Below are 18,018 nucleotides of genomic sequence, written 5' to 3'. Positions count from 1 at the left end.
ATTTAGGCTCAGTTGAGCCCTGACTGGGCCCCACATCTTCTCTCCCCTGGCTGTGTCTGTTGTCACTTTTGTTCTCACTTTCCTGGCTTCCGGCCTCTGAGATGCTTAGTCTCTCAGAGCATCAAACCCAACTCCCTTCTCTCATCTTCCAGGACACCCTCTAGCCCACATTCATCTCTCTCTCCTGCCTCCATGCAGTCCCAGCAATGAGAGTTCTGACTCTGATTTATTAATTCTTTGCAGCCTCTCAGAAGTAGATCATCTACCCACATGCATTCACTCTCTGGCCCTGACCATCGCCTCGATACTCTATCACCAATTCCAGCTCTGCTTCTTTCTAGCTGCGGGATCTTGGGAAAGGTGTATAACTCTTCTGTGCCTCAGTTTCCTCATCTGTAAAATGGGGTTGATAGTAACAGAGACTACTTCAAGGGTTTTGAGAGTTCAACTATTAAATTTAAACTTAAGTTAAAATTAACTTAAAACTGCCTGGCACAAGAGCAGGTCTTCATTAAATGTGAACTATTATTATAATCATTCAAGTAGAGAATGGATATGAAGGCCCCTTTGTTAAATGGCTGGACATTATTTTAAAATTTTTTCTTTAAAGATTTTTTATTATGAAAAATTTCAAGCATACAGAAAAGTAGATAGGATAACACAAATACATTAAATATATATTCACTACATAAATGCAAATTTTAAAAATATTTTTCTATATCTTACACATATGTATATATTAATATATATATAGGCTGATATAAATCATTTAAAAATAAGTTACAGATACCATGATACTAAATCATCAGCATGCATCACCAAAAAAAAGGCCATTCCCCTATATCTTCACATACCATTATCACACCTGAGAAAGTTAGCAATAATGCCCTGGTAGCTAATGCCCAGTTCACATTTAGGATTTTCCCTACTGTCCTGAAAATGTCTCTTAGGGCTGTTTTTCTCAAACAAGACTCCTATCATGGACCAGACATTGCATTTGGTTGTTATTTCTCTTAAATCTCTGAATCCACAATAAACTATTTGTGCTACTGTCACTCATGTTTGGATTACTATCTCAATCTTCCCTCTCCTCTAACAAAACTCATCAGAAGAGCAAGCATCACTGGGGAAAGGGACCCATCCTTTCTCTAGAATACTCTTTCCTCTAGGGAGGTAGCCAGTCCCCTGGCACTAGGTCTAGAATGCCTCAGCATATCTGAAGGTGACAGGAGGCTGGAGAGAAGATATAGGCAAGGGCAAGTACCTGGCCTGGAGCTCCAGGGAGCGCTGCTTTCCTGACACCAGGAAGGTCCGAGGCAGATTGAGGTTGGAACTTTCCTTCAGCTGAGTGGAGAGAGAAAAGGGCTTGGTGAACTACTGAGCTCACCTACTGAGCTCCACAGGGCCCTCGCCCTCTGCACACATGCACACACTTGGGGTCAAAGTCAGAGCATCTTTGTTCCTCCCAGCACCAAGGTCCCACTCCAGGTCCCCCTTTCCAACCTCCTGGTGCTCACCTCCATGCCATCTACATCAATGCGTGCCCGCACGCTAAACTTCTGGCCAAGGAGCCGCAGCCTGGGCACACAGTAAAGGAGGCGGTCGTTGAACTAGGAAGGAAAAGGTTTTGGATGTATGTGTGGAGGCCCCACAAGGGCTATGGCTCAGCTCCCTTCCCTTATAGGACTCCTGAAGCTTTACTGCTGGGGACTCAAGATTGGGCACAAGGGTTGCAAGGAAAGAGCCTAGGCATGGGAGTCACTTCCTAGTTGGGTGGCCTTGGGCAAGTCAGTTCTCTCTAAGTCTTAGTTACATAATCTGTAAAGTTGAGAAAAAAATGCCCTAGGTAGTAAAAATACAATGCATTAGTAGAGGAAGGAATGGAGAGCAGAAGTACAGCCTTGAGTGAGTACCGGGTCAATGTGGCGTGGCAGGGTGGGGGTGGTGTGGCCCACTTGCACCCCTACCCCTGTCACTTACTAGTATGAGGTATCGGTCTTGAGTGGTCCCATTCTTTGCTGACAGCTTAAGGATGTGGCCTTCTTTTATGAGCTCTTTGGTGGGACTGACAATGTCTTCCTCACCTCCTAGCAACTCGTATACCTTCAGCAGCTTGTGCATTCGCTCCTGGTAGTGAATAAAAGGCAAGGTTTGAGGTTCCGGCCTCCCCTCAGATGTCCACAAGTTGCAAGCCTCCCACTCCCCAGGATGGAGATAGGTGGCTAGCCAAGGAAAGGCAGGGGCTAAAAGGGCCACTCACCATTTTGCGGATGGCAGCATTAGAGTGCTCTGCTGCTGTGGCTATCAGCTCCAGAGACTCTGCAGACAGAGTGGGAGGTCAGATAGGGGCTAGCAGAAAAAAGGCTTTGGGAGCTTCTCTGCTCCCTGAATACGCCCTCCTGGCCTGACCACACCCTCCCCATTCCAGAAAGTGCCAGCCTTAAAGATGTCCATAGCAACATCACTTAAAATCAGAAAACAACTCGATTAATGCCACAGTAGTAGCAGAACCACAGGACATGAAATAGCTGGCAGCCAATAAAACGCAAGCTTAAGATTATTATTAGCACTAACAAAATAACAGTAATAGTTACACCTATAACTGGAAGGACATATACCCATGTTTAACAAGTTGTCTCAGGAGCTTCCCTGGTGGCTCAGTGGTAAAGAATCTGCCTGCCAATGCGGGGTTTTATGGATTCGATCCCTGTTCCGAGAAGATCCCATGTCACAGGACAACTAGGCCCGTGTGCCATAGCTATTGAGCTTGTGCTCTAGAGCGGTTAGTTGCAGCTACTAAAGCCCACGCACCTAGAGTCCATGCTCTGCAACAAGAAAAACCACTGTAACTGAAGCCTGAGCACTGCAGCTAGAGAGTAGCTCCTGTTCACCACTAGAGAAAGCCTGACTGCAGCAAGGAAGACCCAGTGCAGCCAAAAATAAATAAATAATTTTTAAAAAAAAGTTGTCTCTGCAGCAAAAGAGACACAGATGTATAGAACAGTCTTTTGGACTCTGTGGGAGAAGGTGAGGGTGGGATGATTTGAGAGAATAACATTGAAACATGTATATTATCATATGTGAAACAGATCACCAGTCCAGGTTCGATGCATGAGACAGGCTGCTCAGGGCTGGTGCACTGGGATGACCCTGAGGGATGGGATGGGGAGGGAGGTAGGAGAGGGGTTCAGGATGGTGAACACATGTACACCCATGGCTGATTCATGTCAATGTATGGCACAAGCCATTACAATATTGTAAAGTAATTATCCTCCAATTAAGTAAATTTAAAAACGTTGTCTCTAGATGATGGGACTATGGATGATTTCACTGTCTTCTTTTTCCAAATTTTTGACAAAGAATATGTATTAACTTTTATAATCAGAAAACAAGTCGTATAAAGAAATGGAGACAGTTCTATTCTTTGTCTCAATAATTCTGATGATAGGAATCTATACTAAGAAAATACGTGTTCTATGTACAAATACACTTTTGTTGCAGTGGTGTTTACAATAATGTCAAACCAGAAACAATGCAACTGTAGGGGTTCAGTTAAACAGAGTAATGTGCATTCATATAACACAATACAAAACAAACTTTGCAGATGATGCTTTTGTAGGATTTTTCATGATCTGTGAAATGCTCAGGATATTTTAGGAAAAGGAAAGGATACAAACTTGTGTATACCACATGATCTCAATGCCACAAATATATGTGTATAAAAAATACCAGTAAGAAATTACGTCAAAATGTTCCTCACTCTTATTCTCTGGAGTTTTGCCTAGCATTCTTCACCCTCATAACAACCCTATGTGCCATGTGCCTTGTTTGTCCAATGAGGAAACTGAGAATCAGAGAGAAGAGGTGCAACCCTAGGCTGTGTGCCCCAGGAGGCAGCAGAGCTAACATTAGAGCTGCACTTTCTTCCACACATTTTGCATGGAGTATGCTGGGTCATGGAGGTGGGCAGTGCCTAGAAAAGGGGGCAGGAAGAAGACTCTGGCAAGCTGTGGTCATATAAGCTCAGGCCTGTAGAGGCCACTGGGCTCAGACTACTTTGCTATCAGGAACTCTATCTAGAGGTGTCCTGTGTGGGTGTATAGATGGGCTTTTCCTAGGGTCCAGTGGGTACAGGCTCTGTCTGGTGATTCAATGTGGGGATTTCAGTCCAGGATTTCTTTTGGGGGTTCAGGCTAGGGAGTGTGGTTTGGGGAGCTTTGTCTAGGAGCTTGGTAGTTTGGTCTGGAATCTCTGATGGGGCCTGGTCTGGGCTAGGCAGCCTAGGATCTCGGTTAGAGTTCAGTCTTGGGCTCGGGATTGGGGTGGGGGTGCTGCTCAGGCCAAGAGTTCCAGCTGGCCTGGTTTGGGGAACTCAGTATATGGTCCAGGCTCCAGAGTTCAGTCTGGGAAATATAAAGTAGGAGAGTCACTGTGGAACCAGAGATACAATTCAGTGGGTCTCAGATTTGGAGGTACTTTCTGGGGCTCTACCTGGGGATTTTAGTTTGAGGGGAAAAAAAATAGGGAGGTCAGCTTAAGATTTTGGGCTGGGGAGCCTAGTGAGCACATCTCAGGCTGGCTGTCCTTCAGAGATTCTCATTCTGAGCAACTCAGAAAACTGGACTGGGAAGTTGTTTCTCAGGGGCTCATCTTTGGGCTCAGTGTGGGGAGTTCAGCTGGCCAAACTCAAGCTCTGAAGTTTATTCTAGGGACTCATATAGGGCTGAGATTGGTATAAAACAGGAAACTAAGTTAGGTGAACTCAATCTGAGGGCTGATTTTAGGAACTCTGTACCTGCTATTGCTTCTGCCTGGGACATGCTCCTCCCTACTCAGCACATGGCTCTCCTCTTCTTCTTGTTCAGATTTGATTCAAATATCCTCTCTTCTGAGAGGTCACCCAGTCTAAAGTTGGCCCCCCCAGTCACTGTCCCATCACCCTCTCATTCTCTCAATCACACATAGCACCTATCTAATGTTCTCCTGTGTATTTATGACTTTTGTCTACTGTTTATCTCCCCGACTAGAATACACACTCCCTGAGATCAAGGACCTTGTCTGTCTTGTTCACCTTCCATATCCCCTGTGCCTAGGACAATGCACAGAACACCAAGGTACTCAGTAAATAGATGAAGGAATGATCTATTATGTTAATGAAGGAATAAATGAAAATAACAGTCTGGGGAGAGAAAGCTGGGGAGATTCTGGGGAGCACTCTTGGGGTGTAACCCTGAGAAGTGGGTCTCATATTGAAAGAATCAGAATGAAACCCTTGCTAGTGGTTCAATGTCTGGGTACTTGTCTGCTGCTGCTAAGTCGCTTCAGTTGTGTCCGACTCTGTGCGACCCCATAGACGGCAGCCGACGGTGGTATTTTAGCCTAGAGATCCAAATCTGGGAGGCAGAAAATATAGAGTCCAGTCTGGGGTACTCAGTTCTGCTTCTGCTGCTGCTAAGTCACTTCAGTCGTGTCCGACTCTGTGTGACCCCATAGACGGCAGCCCACCAGGCTCCCCCGTCCCTGGGATTCTCCAGGCAAGAACAATGGAGTGGGTTGCCATTTCCTTCTCCAATGTGTGAAAGTGAAAAGTGAAAGTGAAGTCGCTCAGTCATGTCTGACTTGTAGCGACCCCATGGAGTGCAGCCTACCAGGCTCCTCTGTCCATGGGATTTTCTAGGCAATAGTACTGGAGTGGCTTGCCATTGCCTTCTCCGACTCAGTTCTAGGGAGGTGATTTTATGGGGTTCTGATCAGACTTGGAGGTTCTTTTGGGAGGGTCATTCTGGGTAGTGACTGGTGGGTTTGGAATGAAGCTCTAAATGTGAAGAATGGAAAGTCAGGGGCTTGATGAGACAAGTCTCTTTCTGGGGAGCTCAGCAGTGGAGATTCAGTAAAGAAAACTTGGCCTGAGAGGGTTAGTCTGGGATCTTAGCCTGTTGGCTCAGTCCCTGAGGGTTTAAGCTCAGTTTCATTTTGGACTGGGGACAACTTCATTTGAGAACCAGTCAAGGGGTCAGCCTTGGGGTCTTAACCTAGGGAAGAGATCCCTTTAGGGGATCTTTCTGAGTACACCCATCAAACTCCGGAGTTCCAATTGGAACTCAGGCTGGGGGACTCGTGAATGTCCTGTCTAGGTGCTCAGGCAGAGACCTCAACCTGAAGTTTCATCCTGGGGTCGCATTCCAGACACTCAAGGTGGGCCTTTCAGTTTGGGGGGTCTTACTTTGAGATCTCAATTACATGGCAATGGAAGGCTGACCCTGTTAGTTGTCTTTGGTGGGGGAGGGGGGTGGGGAGGAGGGCCCAGTTGTATGCACTCACTTTGGGCGTCCTTGCTGTCCGGGGAGCCATGGGGCAGCTTTAACAGATAGTCCTTGAGAAGCAGCTCATAACGGGGGATGCGCTGCACAGGCTCCAGCATGTGGTGCTGCAATGTCAGGTTGCCACAGGCTTCCTCCTTCTGTGACAGGCAGAAGCAGGAGGGTTCAGGTCTGGCCAAAAACCCCTGACCAGGTCCCCACAGACCTGTCCATCTCAGCCGGCCCCATTCAGCTTCACTGCTTACCTGCACTTCATGGATGATCACTTTAAACTGGGTGGAGCGCTCTGTCCAGGTGTTGACCAGCTCCACAGCTCGGTCAAAGTTCTTCACATACTCGCCATACATTTTGAGGAAGGGTGCCAGCTTCTGCAGGATGTCTCCGATGCGTGGGTAGCGGTCCCTGGGGTGGAAACAGGGGCTGACCTGGTCCTGCTGATTCTTGTCCCACACAGTGCCCCCATTCTACAGGTCACTCTTATCCGAGTCCTGGAAATCTACTTCTCAGCTAGTCTGTTCCTTTGGAAATGCTTCTTATATTATAGAGTAAGTAGGCTGAAAGGCTCAGCGTGACCTAAGACCACAGCCTGGGCCCACCTACCCTAACTCTGCCCTGCCCTGAGCACAAGGGATGACATGTCCTGGGATACCTGAAAGGGCCACTTCATACACTGCCTATTGATTCTGTGCCCAGCCTTGTACTGGGTTATTCTGGTGACACAAATAAGCCACACTTAGCTGATCCCTGAGAGGGTCATAGTCTGGTAGGGAAGTCAAAGTAACTAGACCTGGTTGCACTCCTCAAGAGTCACAGTCTATCGGAGGACACATAGGACCAAACCTTCATTGGTCACAGTCTGCTGGGGGAGACAACAAGAAGTGGCCTTGGTTTAGCCCTCAGGGGTCATAGTAGTTGGGGAGATGTAGGAAGTGACTTCATGTAGCATGAAGACACACTTTATCCCATGGTTGTGGGGAGTATGGAGATGATTTAATCAGGAAGTAAAATGGTCTGGCCTGATTGCTGTTCAGAAAGACCATTATGGAAGGTGATATAGACACTAAAGGATGAATTGGAAGAGGAGAGCCTGGAAGCCAGGAGACTGCCTATGAACCTTGCCTTTCTACCCCAGGACTCAGCTCAGATCTCACCTCTTCCCTGAATCCTTTGTTAACCCCTAGGCTAGTTTTGGTCTCTTTGATTCCCACAGCCTCCCATTCTCAGCTCTATCATAGTACTGATGTGAAAGTGAAAGTATTAGCTGCTCAGTCATGTCCAAATGTTTGTGACCCCATGAACTATAGCCCACCAGTCCTCTGTCCATGGAATTGTTCAGGCAAGAATACTGGAGTGGGTAGCCATTCCCTTCTCCAGGGGATCTTCCTGACACAGGGATCGAACCCAGGTATCCTGAATTGCAGGCAGATTCTTTACCATCTGAGCCACCAGGGAATAACAACAACAATCAGCACTGATTAAAAAATGGCTCACATTCACTTCAGTTCAGTTCAGTTGCTCAGTCGTGTCCGACTCTTTGTGACCCCATGGACCACAGCACGCCAGGCCTCCGTGTCCATCACTAACTCCCGGAGTTTACCCAAACTCATGTCCATTGAGTTGGTGATGCCATCCAACCATCTCATCCTCTGTCGTCCCCTTCTCCTCCTGCCTTCAATATTTCCCAGCATCAGGGTCTTTTCAAATGAGCCAGCTCTTCGCATCAGGTGGCCAAAGTACTGGAGTTTCAGCTTCAACATCAGTCCTTCCAATGAATACTCACTAATGATCTCTTTTAGGGTGGACTGGTTGGATCTTCTTGCAGTCCAAGGGACTCTCAAGAGTCTTCTCCAACACCACAGTTCAAAACTTAGCACTTAACTATATACTGGGTACTATTTTAAGCTCTCTACATGTATCAACTCATTCAGTCCTTAAAATAACCCTACAAGGTAGGCTATTATTATTACCCTCATTTCACAGCTGAGGAAACTAAAGCACAGTAACTTAAGAAACTTGCTTAACATTACAAATTTAGCAAGTGGCAGAATTGGAATTTGACCCCAACCAATTTGGCTCCTAACCTTATACTTTTTAGGGCTTTGCTAGTCTGTTGTAATTTTCTGAGTCCTGATCTGTGTTTCATTCTAGATTGGGATGGCCTGGAAAGCAGAGTTCAGGCCTGATTCTTTTTGTGAAAGGCGATGAGGGGAGAGGGCAGGTAGGAACAAACTCTAGTGCACACATCGGGCCTGGGCTCAGCAGGCAAGTGGACAGGAAGGTGGGCAGCCTAGATGTGGGGTTCCTCACCATTCCTCCATGCGCTTCTCTAGCTCAGGCAGCAGGAACTGCTGGTGGAAGCAATAGATGGAGCAGATGTTAGAGAAGATGCCGTGGACGACGTCAGCTGGGAAGGAACTGCGGTTCCGAGCTTCTTCTAGCAGCCGAGCGCAGAACACCTGTGGGGCAGGGCATGTGTGCTCAGCCTAGTGGGGCCTGGGGCTTGGCTGGGAAAGGAGTAGCTTGCAGGTGAGGGCAGTGTTTGTGGGCAGCTCTATGGAGCTTTGGGATCAGCACTGATCTTGATACTGAGGAGTGAGGGAATGGAGTGAGGCTTGTGTGTGGGGTTGATTTCAGGTTGCCAAGGTTAGGATCTGGAGGTAGACACTGGAACAATAAGTCAGGATCAAGGTCAAGGTCAAAATTAGACTCAGGGTCAGAGAGAAGGTTGGAATTAGATCCATTCATTTAACAAATATTTTTGAGTGCCTACTGTGTGCCAGACAGTGAACAGATAAAAATTCCTACCCCTAGGGATTCTAGTGGATTTGGGGGTCAGGAATAGGGCCAGGTTTAGAATGAGGGTCAGAGTCTGGTTCACAGCCAGGTTAATTCAGGATCTGGATTAGAATTGTAGTTAGGACTTAGGAATGAGGGTTGATACAAAAATCAAGCTTGGGGTCATGAATAAGAGTTGGCTTCAGGAGGACAGGATGGGGGTCAAGGTCAGAAAGGAGCCTTACCACCTCTAGATTCTGGCCCCACTGATAGGGTTAGGTTCAGGCCCTCTCACTTCCTTTTTGGCACCCACCTACCGGATCCTGGTGCCCCTGCAGGACCATTCACCTGATCCAGGAGATGGAGCCTGGAAACGTAAGCCTTCTCAGTTTGCAGGAGTTCATTGGCAATGTGGAACACCTTCTGCTGCACAGTCAACTGAAGAGAGAAGAGGCAACTACTGGTCTATCATCCTGTCCCCTAACCTTCACCCAAACCCCTAGAATTCTCAGAATACCATAAATGCTACTCTACACCTAATGCCACTTAAAGATAACCATCCTCCCATCCCTGAAGCCAAAGCCCCACAGCTTCACCCCAACTCCCCTGTGTGTCATAAAGGCCACCCCTCAATTCTGATACTGTGTACTTCTCATTCAACCATTCATTCACCAGGCCACCTGCTCCCTCTATTCACTCTGCATAGTGTAGAGGGTAAGGTGTGGGCTATAAAGTCAGATTTCCTAGCTAGGTTCAAATTGTAGCTCTGCCATTTACTAGCTTGAAGAAGTTGTATAAATGTTCTGTATTTAAGTCTCTTCATCTATATATACATATAATAATGGGACCTAAGTCCATTTGTAATTGAGTCAACTAAATGATTTAATGTAAGTGAAGCATAGCAGACTACGGATTAAGTAGACTATAAATGTTAGTTATTTATTCACCCACTCAGTTCATTGTCAGTAAAGCCTTGCTGAGTACCTGCGGCGTGAGGAAAACCCAAAAGAATAAAAATGTATAAAACTCATTGCCTGTTGGCCTTCTTGCCTGTTTACTGGACACATATTTGCTGAGTCCCAGACCTTGGCCCTCACATCTGAGCTGGGTTCTGGTGACACAGGTATTCTGGCTATGACCTAATTAAGTGCAAGGATGCTGCAGAAGCAGTGTTAGGCTGCTGGGGCACAGAAAGGGGTTCCTGCTGCCGAGAGCTTTTGTCCCACAGCCTCAGGCTCCTAGGGGGCTCTAAGTTCTTATGCCCTTCCAGAGGCCGGCTGTCTGGAAGTCTCTCTGGATGTGAGACTTTCCATTTTATAAATAAAGAAACTAAGGTTATGGTGGGGCAGCAGAGACTTGCCCAACCTCACATAGCTACTGAATCTGGGGATTGTCCAGCTGGAGCAGGACTCTAAAGATCCCCAACCAGAATGCCCATCTTTAAGATGGAAAAACTGAGGCCCAGCTGGTGGTTCTCAGATGAGGGTACAACAATTTTCCTCATGGGCACTTGGAACTGTGAATGGTCATTTTTGTAGTTACAGTGATGCAGGGACACGGTACAGGTCTGCTACTGATATTTAGTACCAGGAGACCAGGGAAGCCAAACATTCCAAGTGGAAACAATGCCCTGTTTTGAGAAATACTGAGCTGGGGAAAGAATCAAGTGTAAAAGCCAGGCTTCTGGTTTTTCCACATAGTCCTGCCTCTTGGTGAATGTGGGTCAGTACCTCCACAGACTCCTGTCTCTCCATCAAGGGCGCTGGGACTTCTCTGTCCTTCTCATCCTCCTCCTCGTCGTCCTCCTCCTCCAGGTCACTATCAACCTCCTGGGAGCTGGGCCGGTGGGGGTCGGCCAAGGCAACAGGGACACTGGCCAGGGCAGGGGGCCCAGGGCAGAGGCTGTGGCTAGGGGGCCCATCATCACTGATGAAGCAGGTCTCCTCGCTGTTGGATGGTGAGCTGATGCTGTCAATGCCACTGTCGCGATTGGGTACCTTCTCGCCATCCCGGGGCCCGGGAGCCAGCAGGAACAGGCAGCGGGATGCCTCGCCCTCAGGGAGCTGGGGCACTGGTGGCTGTGGGGGTGGCTGTGGCAACATGGCTGGCTCTGTGGGACTTGGGCTGGGGCCAGGGGCTGGCCTATCCGAGGCAACAATCACAGGCTCTCTGAGGTGGGTGGTAGACACACATGGAGGCAGGGCATGAGCTTGACTGAGAGGCCTGTCTTACAACTGTTCTTTCTATTCCAGGCCCACCCTCCCCCCATAGGGTCCCCCGGGAGCTGGACTCACCTTTCAAATTTCTCAATCAGTGAGGATACTGCTGCACAACTGGGGCTGGCCTCTGCCCTGGAGGCCAGGCCCCTGGCTACTCGGGGGTCTGCAGGCAGTGGGCGTGAAGGTGGGGGTGGGATGGGCTCAGGTGGTGGGGGCATCCGGGGCATCTGCAGGTAGCTGGGCTTCGGGGGGACTAGAGAGATGGATGGGATAAAGAGGGGAGATTCAAATGGGAAGCAGTTTGAAGTTGCAGCCAGGCCACAAGCCCCTCCACAAATTTCCAGTCTGCACCTGTGCCTGAGACAGGCACAGAACTGGCCTGAGGTGACATGCCAGTATGTGCTCATTAGCCTCAGGTCATAGCCCTCTGCTCCTAGACCACGGTGCTTCCTGTCCTTCTAACAAGCCTTCTCCTTGGCCACTGGCAAACCTTTCCCCTCCTCTGTCCCCTCTCCTGGGCCATTTCTTTGTCCCCTCTCTGGGCCATTTCTTTGTCCCCTCTCTGGAACCACTTACCCTGTGGCTTTGGGCCCGGTGCCCGCTTCAGTGGCGAAGGACGCTGGCTGGGGGTTTCAGTGGGGGGGCCTGGGTCTGAGCGAAGTCGCTGGGGACCTTCTGGATGAGGCTCAAGGCCCTGGCCAGGGTCAAGGGACAAACTTTTAACCAGGATCCGGTTTCCCTGGTGCATCCCTGCAGAAAGGGAGAAACTGCGTGTTAAGCAACTGATTATCCCAAAGGAGACTGGAAAGTTGTATGTCTTAGCAGGTACCTGTGGTATCCAGTTCCCCTGAACCCCTCTCCTGGCTACACTGTCTTTCTGGGAAACCTTTACTCCAGTAGTCAGATGGGGAGCCAGGCCCAGGGTTGTGGCTAGCTGTTTTCATTAATAGACAAGAGTTCTTTGTGGTTAGTACATTGATTTCTTGTATGTCAGCAGGCATCATTACTAGGGAGTTTAACCAGGCTGGGGTCAGGCATGAGAAGCCTATGGTTTGTGTACATGCTTGCACCTTTGTGTATATAGCCACAGTGAGATGCTGAGCCTAAACCGTTCTTCACATTTTCTCTTCAGTTTCTGAGGATATCTGGACTTCCTTTTCTACAATTTTATATAGCTGAAAATAATGAAATTATATTTCATGAATAAAAGTTTTGCTTCTTAAAATCCCAGCTTCTCACTAATCTGTATTATCCTCCTCTATTTCCACACCTACACACATCCACACACAGCCAGCACGCAGAGTTCAGGTTACAGGAACAGCTTTAGGACACCAGGCAAAAAAATTCAGGAAAGTGAGGCCTTTCTTCATTGTCCCTCTTCCTTCCCCATGGGGTCCCTAATCCCACCTCTGTCTTTGGTCCTGGGGGAGATGATGGTCACCCTGGGGTGAGAAGATTCAGTCTGGGAGGTGTGAGGGGACCTCTGCACCCAGGGATGACACAGTCTAAGGGAAAGAGTGTGGCCTGCTTGGGCAAGGATCTGTGTGTGGCAGGTCTCAGATGATAGAGAAGTCAGGGAGGAAATAGAGCAGAGAAGAGAGGGCAAGCCCCGGATGGCAGTTTGAGGAGCTGGGTGAGCAGCCTGTGGGCAGAAGAGAGCCATGGAAGACCATCGTGTAGGGAAGGATGCAGCAAATAGGTGTCAGGACAAGACAGGGAGTGGCAGCCAAGAGCCCCCAGAACTCCCACCCACACATGGTGCCAATTTTGCCATGCCACAGTCACATGACCTCTCATAGCCACTGAGAGTCTGTTACCCTGTGTCACAGTTTCATACGTGACCAGTCACAAATGGGTTCACTCAGTCACAGAGACACAGGTGTTATTCACACTGTTTCACTTAACTTTGGGGAAACAAAATTCAAACATCCAATCGTGCCATCACAAAGACCCACAGTCACAGCTTCACATATTATCATACAGCCTCACAGTATTACATGCACTGGCAAACATGGCCATGCACAGTCACAAAGACACAAGTCACACAGTGGCAAATCTACAATTTTATACATAGCCTCATGTAACAATCACCTAACCACTTACCATCATATACCCACTTATATACTCCTCAAATATGGTTCCATTGAGTCACAAAGATATACAGTGACATTTACACTGTATCTCACAATCTCAGGGCCACAGTGTCATACACACGAGATATGGTGTTATAGGTTCACACCTGCAAATGGTTCACACAGTCACAAGACTATAACCATCAGGGGTTATTATACCATGTCACACACAACCTTGCACAATGACTAAACAATACAAAGTCACCTGCCACCATGTACCCAAAATCACAGACACACAATCACATATGGCGTAACTTACTATGTCATACTCATAAAACAAACATGTCCGTGGAGCCCCTGGGTCTTAGGGGCTCAGGTATACACACGACACTTGCCTCCTGGTCTACATAGTCATGGTGTCACATGCAGCCTCTGTTGCAAAAACATACAGCTACAACACAGAAATACTCTACTGGGTCACAGGCAAAAAGAGCAGCAGGAAATTTCAGGTCTCCTAGTCCTGGAGGGAGGGAGGGAGTAGCCCAACCCACAGGGTCCCAACAGCTTCCCAGGGGCTCTGACTCCATCAGGCCACAATCCAGTCACAAAGGCTCCAGGGTCTCAGGCCACGGTCCCCTCCCAGCCCTGAAGGAACAAGGTGCACTAGGCCCTGGGCTGAGCCCCTCTCCCCGACTCAGTACCTGGCTTTGGGTGCAGTTTCACTTCATTTCCCACAGCAGGCAGGGCCCTGGCTGGGAGGGAGGAGGTGCTCCTCTCAGCTCAGCTGGGCTGCTTACCCTGCCCTGCTCAGCATATCCTAGCCTGGTCCTGCCCTGCCCTCCCCCTGGGTGTGGAGTTGATGAGGATGAATCACCTTGAGGGCGGCACATACAGAGACATACTTTGAGAGACCACATGGCCAGAGAAAGTGAGAGACAGAGAGCAGCTGACAGGGCCAGAGATCCACAGAGCAAAGCCAGACACCCCACCATGCAGACCCCTCTCAGGGTAACACACATGGGTGCCAGGGTCCCAGCAGGTACCTTTTTGTCTGCCTCCTTGGGCCTGGAGGCACGCACCTGGCCCTGTCTCCATACCTCAAAGCAGGCAGGCCTCCCTGGGTAAGCCCTCCTACCCAGTCCATCCAGGGCGGTCGAGCCCCTCTCTAGTTAGGACCCCTCTCTCTCTCTCCACTGTTTGTCCTAGGGATAGGGTAACCATGCCACCCTCTGTGGCCCTGCTCTGGTTCACTCTCTGCTTCCTCCCCACCCACTTCACCTGGGAGCTCACAGGTGGGCTTGCCTCTCCTGTCTCTCAGACTCCTTGCAGGCAGCCCTGCAGAATGGGACTGATATATTCAGGAACACCCTGGATTCCTAGGTGAGAGGGGCAGATTCTAGCGAAGAGATGACGGCAATGAGAGGGGCAGTGACTTACTCAAGGTCACATAGCAAGTCAATGACAGACTTGCAGTAGACTGATCTGAGACCGGACTTCTTAACTCTGCTCTCCAAGAGGAAGCTGGGAAAGGGGAGAACCTACAGGGGCAGAGGTGTGCCCCAGTGCTTCAGAAAGTCAGGAGCCAGTGCAGCTGGTGAGAACAACACCCCTAAGCCTGCCCACAGATTATGACAACAGGGCTTCAATTCAGGAGGCTGAGCCTGGCCAAGAACCAGGCAGGGCTCCACTGAGGGAAGAAGATAGAAGACCCCTCTCTTTCCTATTTCAGTGTTCCCTCCATGTTCCTCTGCTTACATTTTCCTGTCTCCTCCTATGTTTCCCCTTAGTGTCCTCCATGGCTCCATGTGTCGCTCCCTCTAAGTGGCTAACGGACCTCCAGCTCAAGTCATACCACTTATCTGCCCAAGAACCTGCCATGAACTCCCCATTGCCCATGGGGAAAATAGAAGCTTCCCGGCTAGTTCTCTATGGCCCCTCACGACCATGCTGAACTCTCTGGATTCCCTTGGCTTAGTTTAGTACCCCAAATACTTCTGAGCCCAGTAGGCTAGGTGCTGGAGAAGGTGAAAATTATATGTCTGCTTCAGGGAGCTCCCAGGGGAGGTCTTCCCCTGCCCTAGATACCAGAGCTCTTCCCACTGCCCCATCCCATCCCCATCCCCTTAAGTCCTGCATTGATTTTCTCCAGTCCATTTTTTAAATTAAATTTTTTGGGGGCCAAGCTGCTTGACATATGGGATCTTAGTTCCCTGACCAGGGTTCAGACCTGCACCCCTTTATTGAGAGAGTAGCACTGAAACATATGCATTACCATATGTAAAACAGATAACCAGTGGGAATTTGCTGTATGATGCAGCAAACTCCGGAGAAGGCAATGGCAAACCACTCCAGTACTCTTGCCTAGAAAATCCCATGGATGGAGGAGCCTGGTAGGCTGCAGTCCGTGGAGTCGCTAAGGGTCAGACACGACTGAGCGACTTTCTTTCACTTTTCACTTTCACACATTGGAGAAGGAAATGGCAACCCACTCCAGTGTTCTTGCCTGGAGAATCCCAGGGACGGGGGAGCCTGGTGGGCTTCCGTCTATGGGGTCACACAGAGTCGGACACGACTGAGGTGACTTAGCAGCAGCAGCAGCAAACTCAACCCGGTGCTCTGTGACAACCAAGGGTGGGATGGGGTGGGAGGTGGCAGGGAGGTTTAAGAGGAAAGGGACATATATATATATACCCATGACTGATTCATGTTGATGTGTAGCAGAAACCAACACAATATTGTAAAGCAATTATCCTCCAATGAAAACTAAATTAATTTAAAGATAAACACAAACACCTGCGCCCCTTGCAGTGGAAGTGGAGTCTTGACCACTGGACTGCCAGGGAAACCCTCCAGTCCATTTTTTATGGTTGATAATCCACAATATTCTCTCTCACACTTGCACCCACACCCACACACCTGACAAGGTCTTCCACCAGCACTGTCCCTTGACCACTGGGTTTACCAGAGCCCCCAGTACCCACTGGAACAGAGGCCACAAAGGGCACCTCCCCATAGAAAGTCACTTGACCAAAGGCTTCCACTGCAGGGGGCACAGGTTTGGTCCCTGGTCTGAGTGGGGGCGCAGTGAGGAAAACTGCAAAGACCCAGTGAGAACCACAGAGCTGCTCACAGGTCCACATGCAACATGTGCAGCACAGGGTGTGCACACATACCTATATTCAGACATCTCTTGCTGCTAACGGGAACCACACCCTGGGCACCCCAGCATGCCTAGGTGCAGACCCCGCTCTGCTGTGGGGTGGGGCAAACCCTCCAACAGGCCCTCAGCAGGTCGAAGGGCAATCTTGATCCTGACCCTCAGGAAGCTCCCAATCTCAAAGACAAGAGACTCTCATTCAGGAAAAGCTAAGTGCGGCTCAGGAAGTGCAAGGGGGTCAGCCTGTCGGGACTGGGGAAGCTCAAGGGAGGGAGAGGCCAGGGACAGGATGGCCAGATAAAATACAGGATGCTTAGTTACATCTGACTTTCAGATAAGCAATGAATAATTTCTTAGTATAAGCATATGTCATGCATACTTAAACTAAAAATGTATTTGTTGCTGTTGTTTATTGTTTTATTCACTAAGCCTAGTCTGACTTTTTAGTGACCACCATGGACTGCAGCCCACCAGGGTCCTCTGTCCATGGGGTTTTCCAGGCAAGAATATTGGAGTGGGTTCTCATTTCCTTCTCCAGGGGATCTTCCCAACCCAGGGATAGAACTTGCGTCTCCTGCACTGGCAGGTGGGTTATTTACCACTGAGCCACCAGGGAAACCCCAAAATGTATTATGCTATACTAAAATTTTTTTGTTGTACATTTGAAATTCAAATCTACTTTTTTGGGGTGAATTCCAAAAGCCCTAGTCAAGAAGGGATTCTAATAAATGAGGTGGAGCCAGGCCTCTGAGGTGGCACCAGGCAAGCTGTGGGTTCTACCCAATTTCCCTGCAGTGGGTGCCTGAATGCTCATGATAGTGACATTATTTCAGGTATAACCTTGAACCTGGTCTTATTTAGTAAGAAAAAAGTCAGCAATTGAAAACCTGTGGTACTTGACTATTCCAAAGGGTGGCTTGATCACACTTGCTGACCAAACTGCATGGATTAAGATGTTGTGAAGCCTTCACTAGGAATATCTGGCTCAGGAGTAACACAGACCTCAGTTAAATTCTAACACCCTCACTTACTATGTGACCCTGGGCAAGCCTCTCCATCTATCTGAGCCTCAGTTTCCTTGTGTGGAAAATAGGATAACAATCGCAGGCCCCTGGTTTTGAGGAGTCCATGAGACAAAGAAGGGAAAGCACATAGTGCCCCCAGCCCCCCAGCAATGTGGCTTGAACTTGAAAGCCAATAGAACTGCACATCCACAAAGAAACAAAACTATGCACACAGATATATAAACCCACGGGCCACAGGCTGCAACCTAACACAAAGCTATCAACACACCGAGAAACATGTGCAAACACAGAATCCAACCCCACTCTCTGACAGTTCCTCAGATCAGGGCGGGATTTCTACTAGAGACAGAATGGCAGAGAAAAGACAATGGTACCCCATCCTCCATTCAAATTCAATTAAAATATAGAAACCAAATGCAATCATAAATTTCAAGAAGTATAACAGAGTTT

The 18,018-nt window shown here is 48.7% G+C and overlaps 1 protein-coding gene across 1 annotated transcript in view; it reads right to left on the bottom strand.

Annotated features, from left to right (window-relative positions):
- Positions 1 to 18,018, bottom strand: part of FGD1 (FYVE, RhoGEF and PH domain containing 1) — a 37,426-nt gene that overhangs the window by 7,272 nt on the left and 12,136 nt on the right. The window contains exons 2-12 of the mRNA XM_055438474.2: positions 11,891 to 12,064; positions 11,390 to 11,567; positions 10,826 to 11,264; positions 9,444 to 9,533; positions 8,628 to 8,776; positions 6,566 to 6,722; positions 6,322 to 6,460; positions 2,261 to 2,319; positions 1,981 to 2,127; positions 1,518 to 1,610; positions 1,265 to 1,344 (exon numbers count right to left, since the gene is read on the bottom strand). Coding sequence (XP_055294449.2) covers positions 1,265 to 1,344; positions 1,518 to 1,610; positions 1,981 to 2,127; positions 2,261 to 2,319; positions 6,322 to 6,460; positions 6,566 to 6,722; positions 8,628 to 8,776; positions 9,444 to 9,533; positions 10,826 to 11,264; positions 11,390 to 11,567; positions 11,891 to 12,064 — 1,705 coding nt within the window. The remainder of the gene's footprint in view (positions 1 to 1,264; positions 1,345 to 1,517; positions 1,611 to 1,980; positions 2,128 to 2,260; positions 2,320 to 6,321; positions 6,461 to 6,565; positions 6,723 to 8,627; positions 8,777 to 9,443; positions 9,534 to 10,825; positions 11,265 to 11,389; positions 11,568 to 11,890; positions 12,065 to 18,018) is intronic.

Source organism: Moschus berezovskii, chromosome X (genome assembly GCF_049115385.1).
Source record: "Moschus berezovskii isolate FMDL1 chromosome X, NW_MosBer_1.0, whole genome shotgun sequence".
NCBI lineage: Eukaryota > Metazoa > Chordata > Mammalia > Artiodactyla > Moschidae > Moschus > Moschus berezovskii.
The sequence above is the reverse complement of the archived record's forward strand: the minus strand, read 5'-3'. Positions and strand labels throughout refer to the sequence as shown.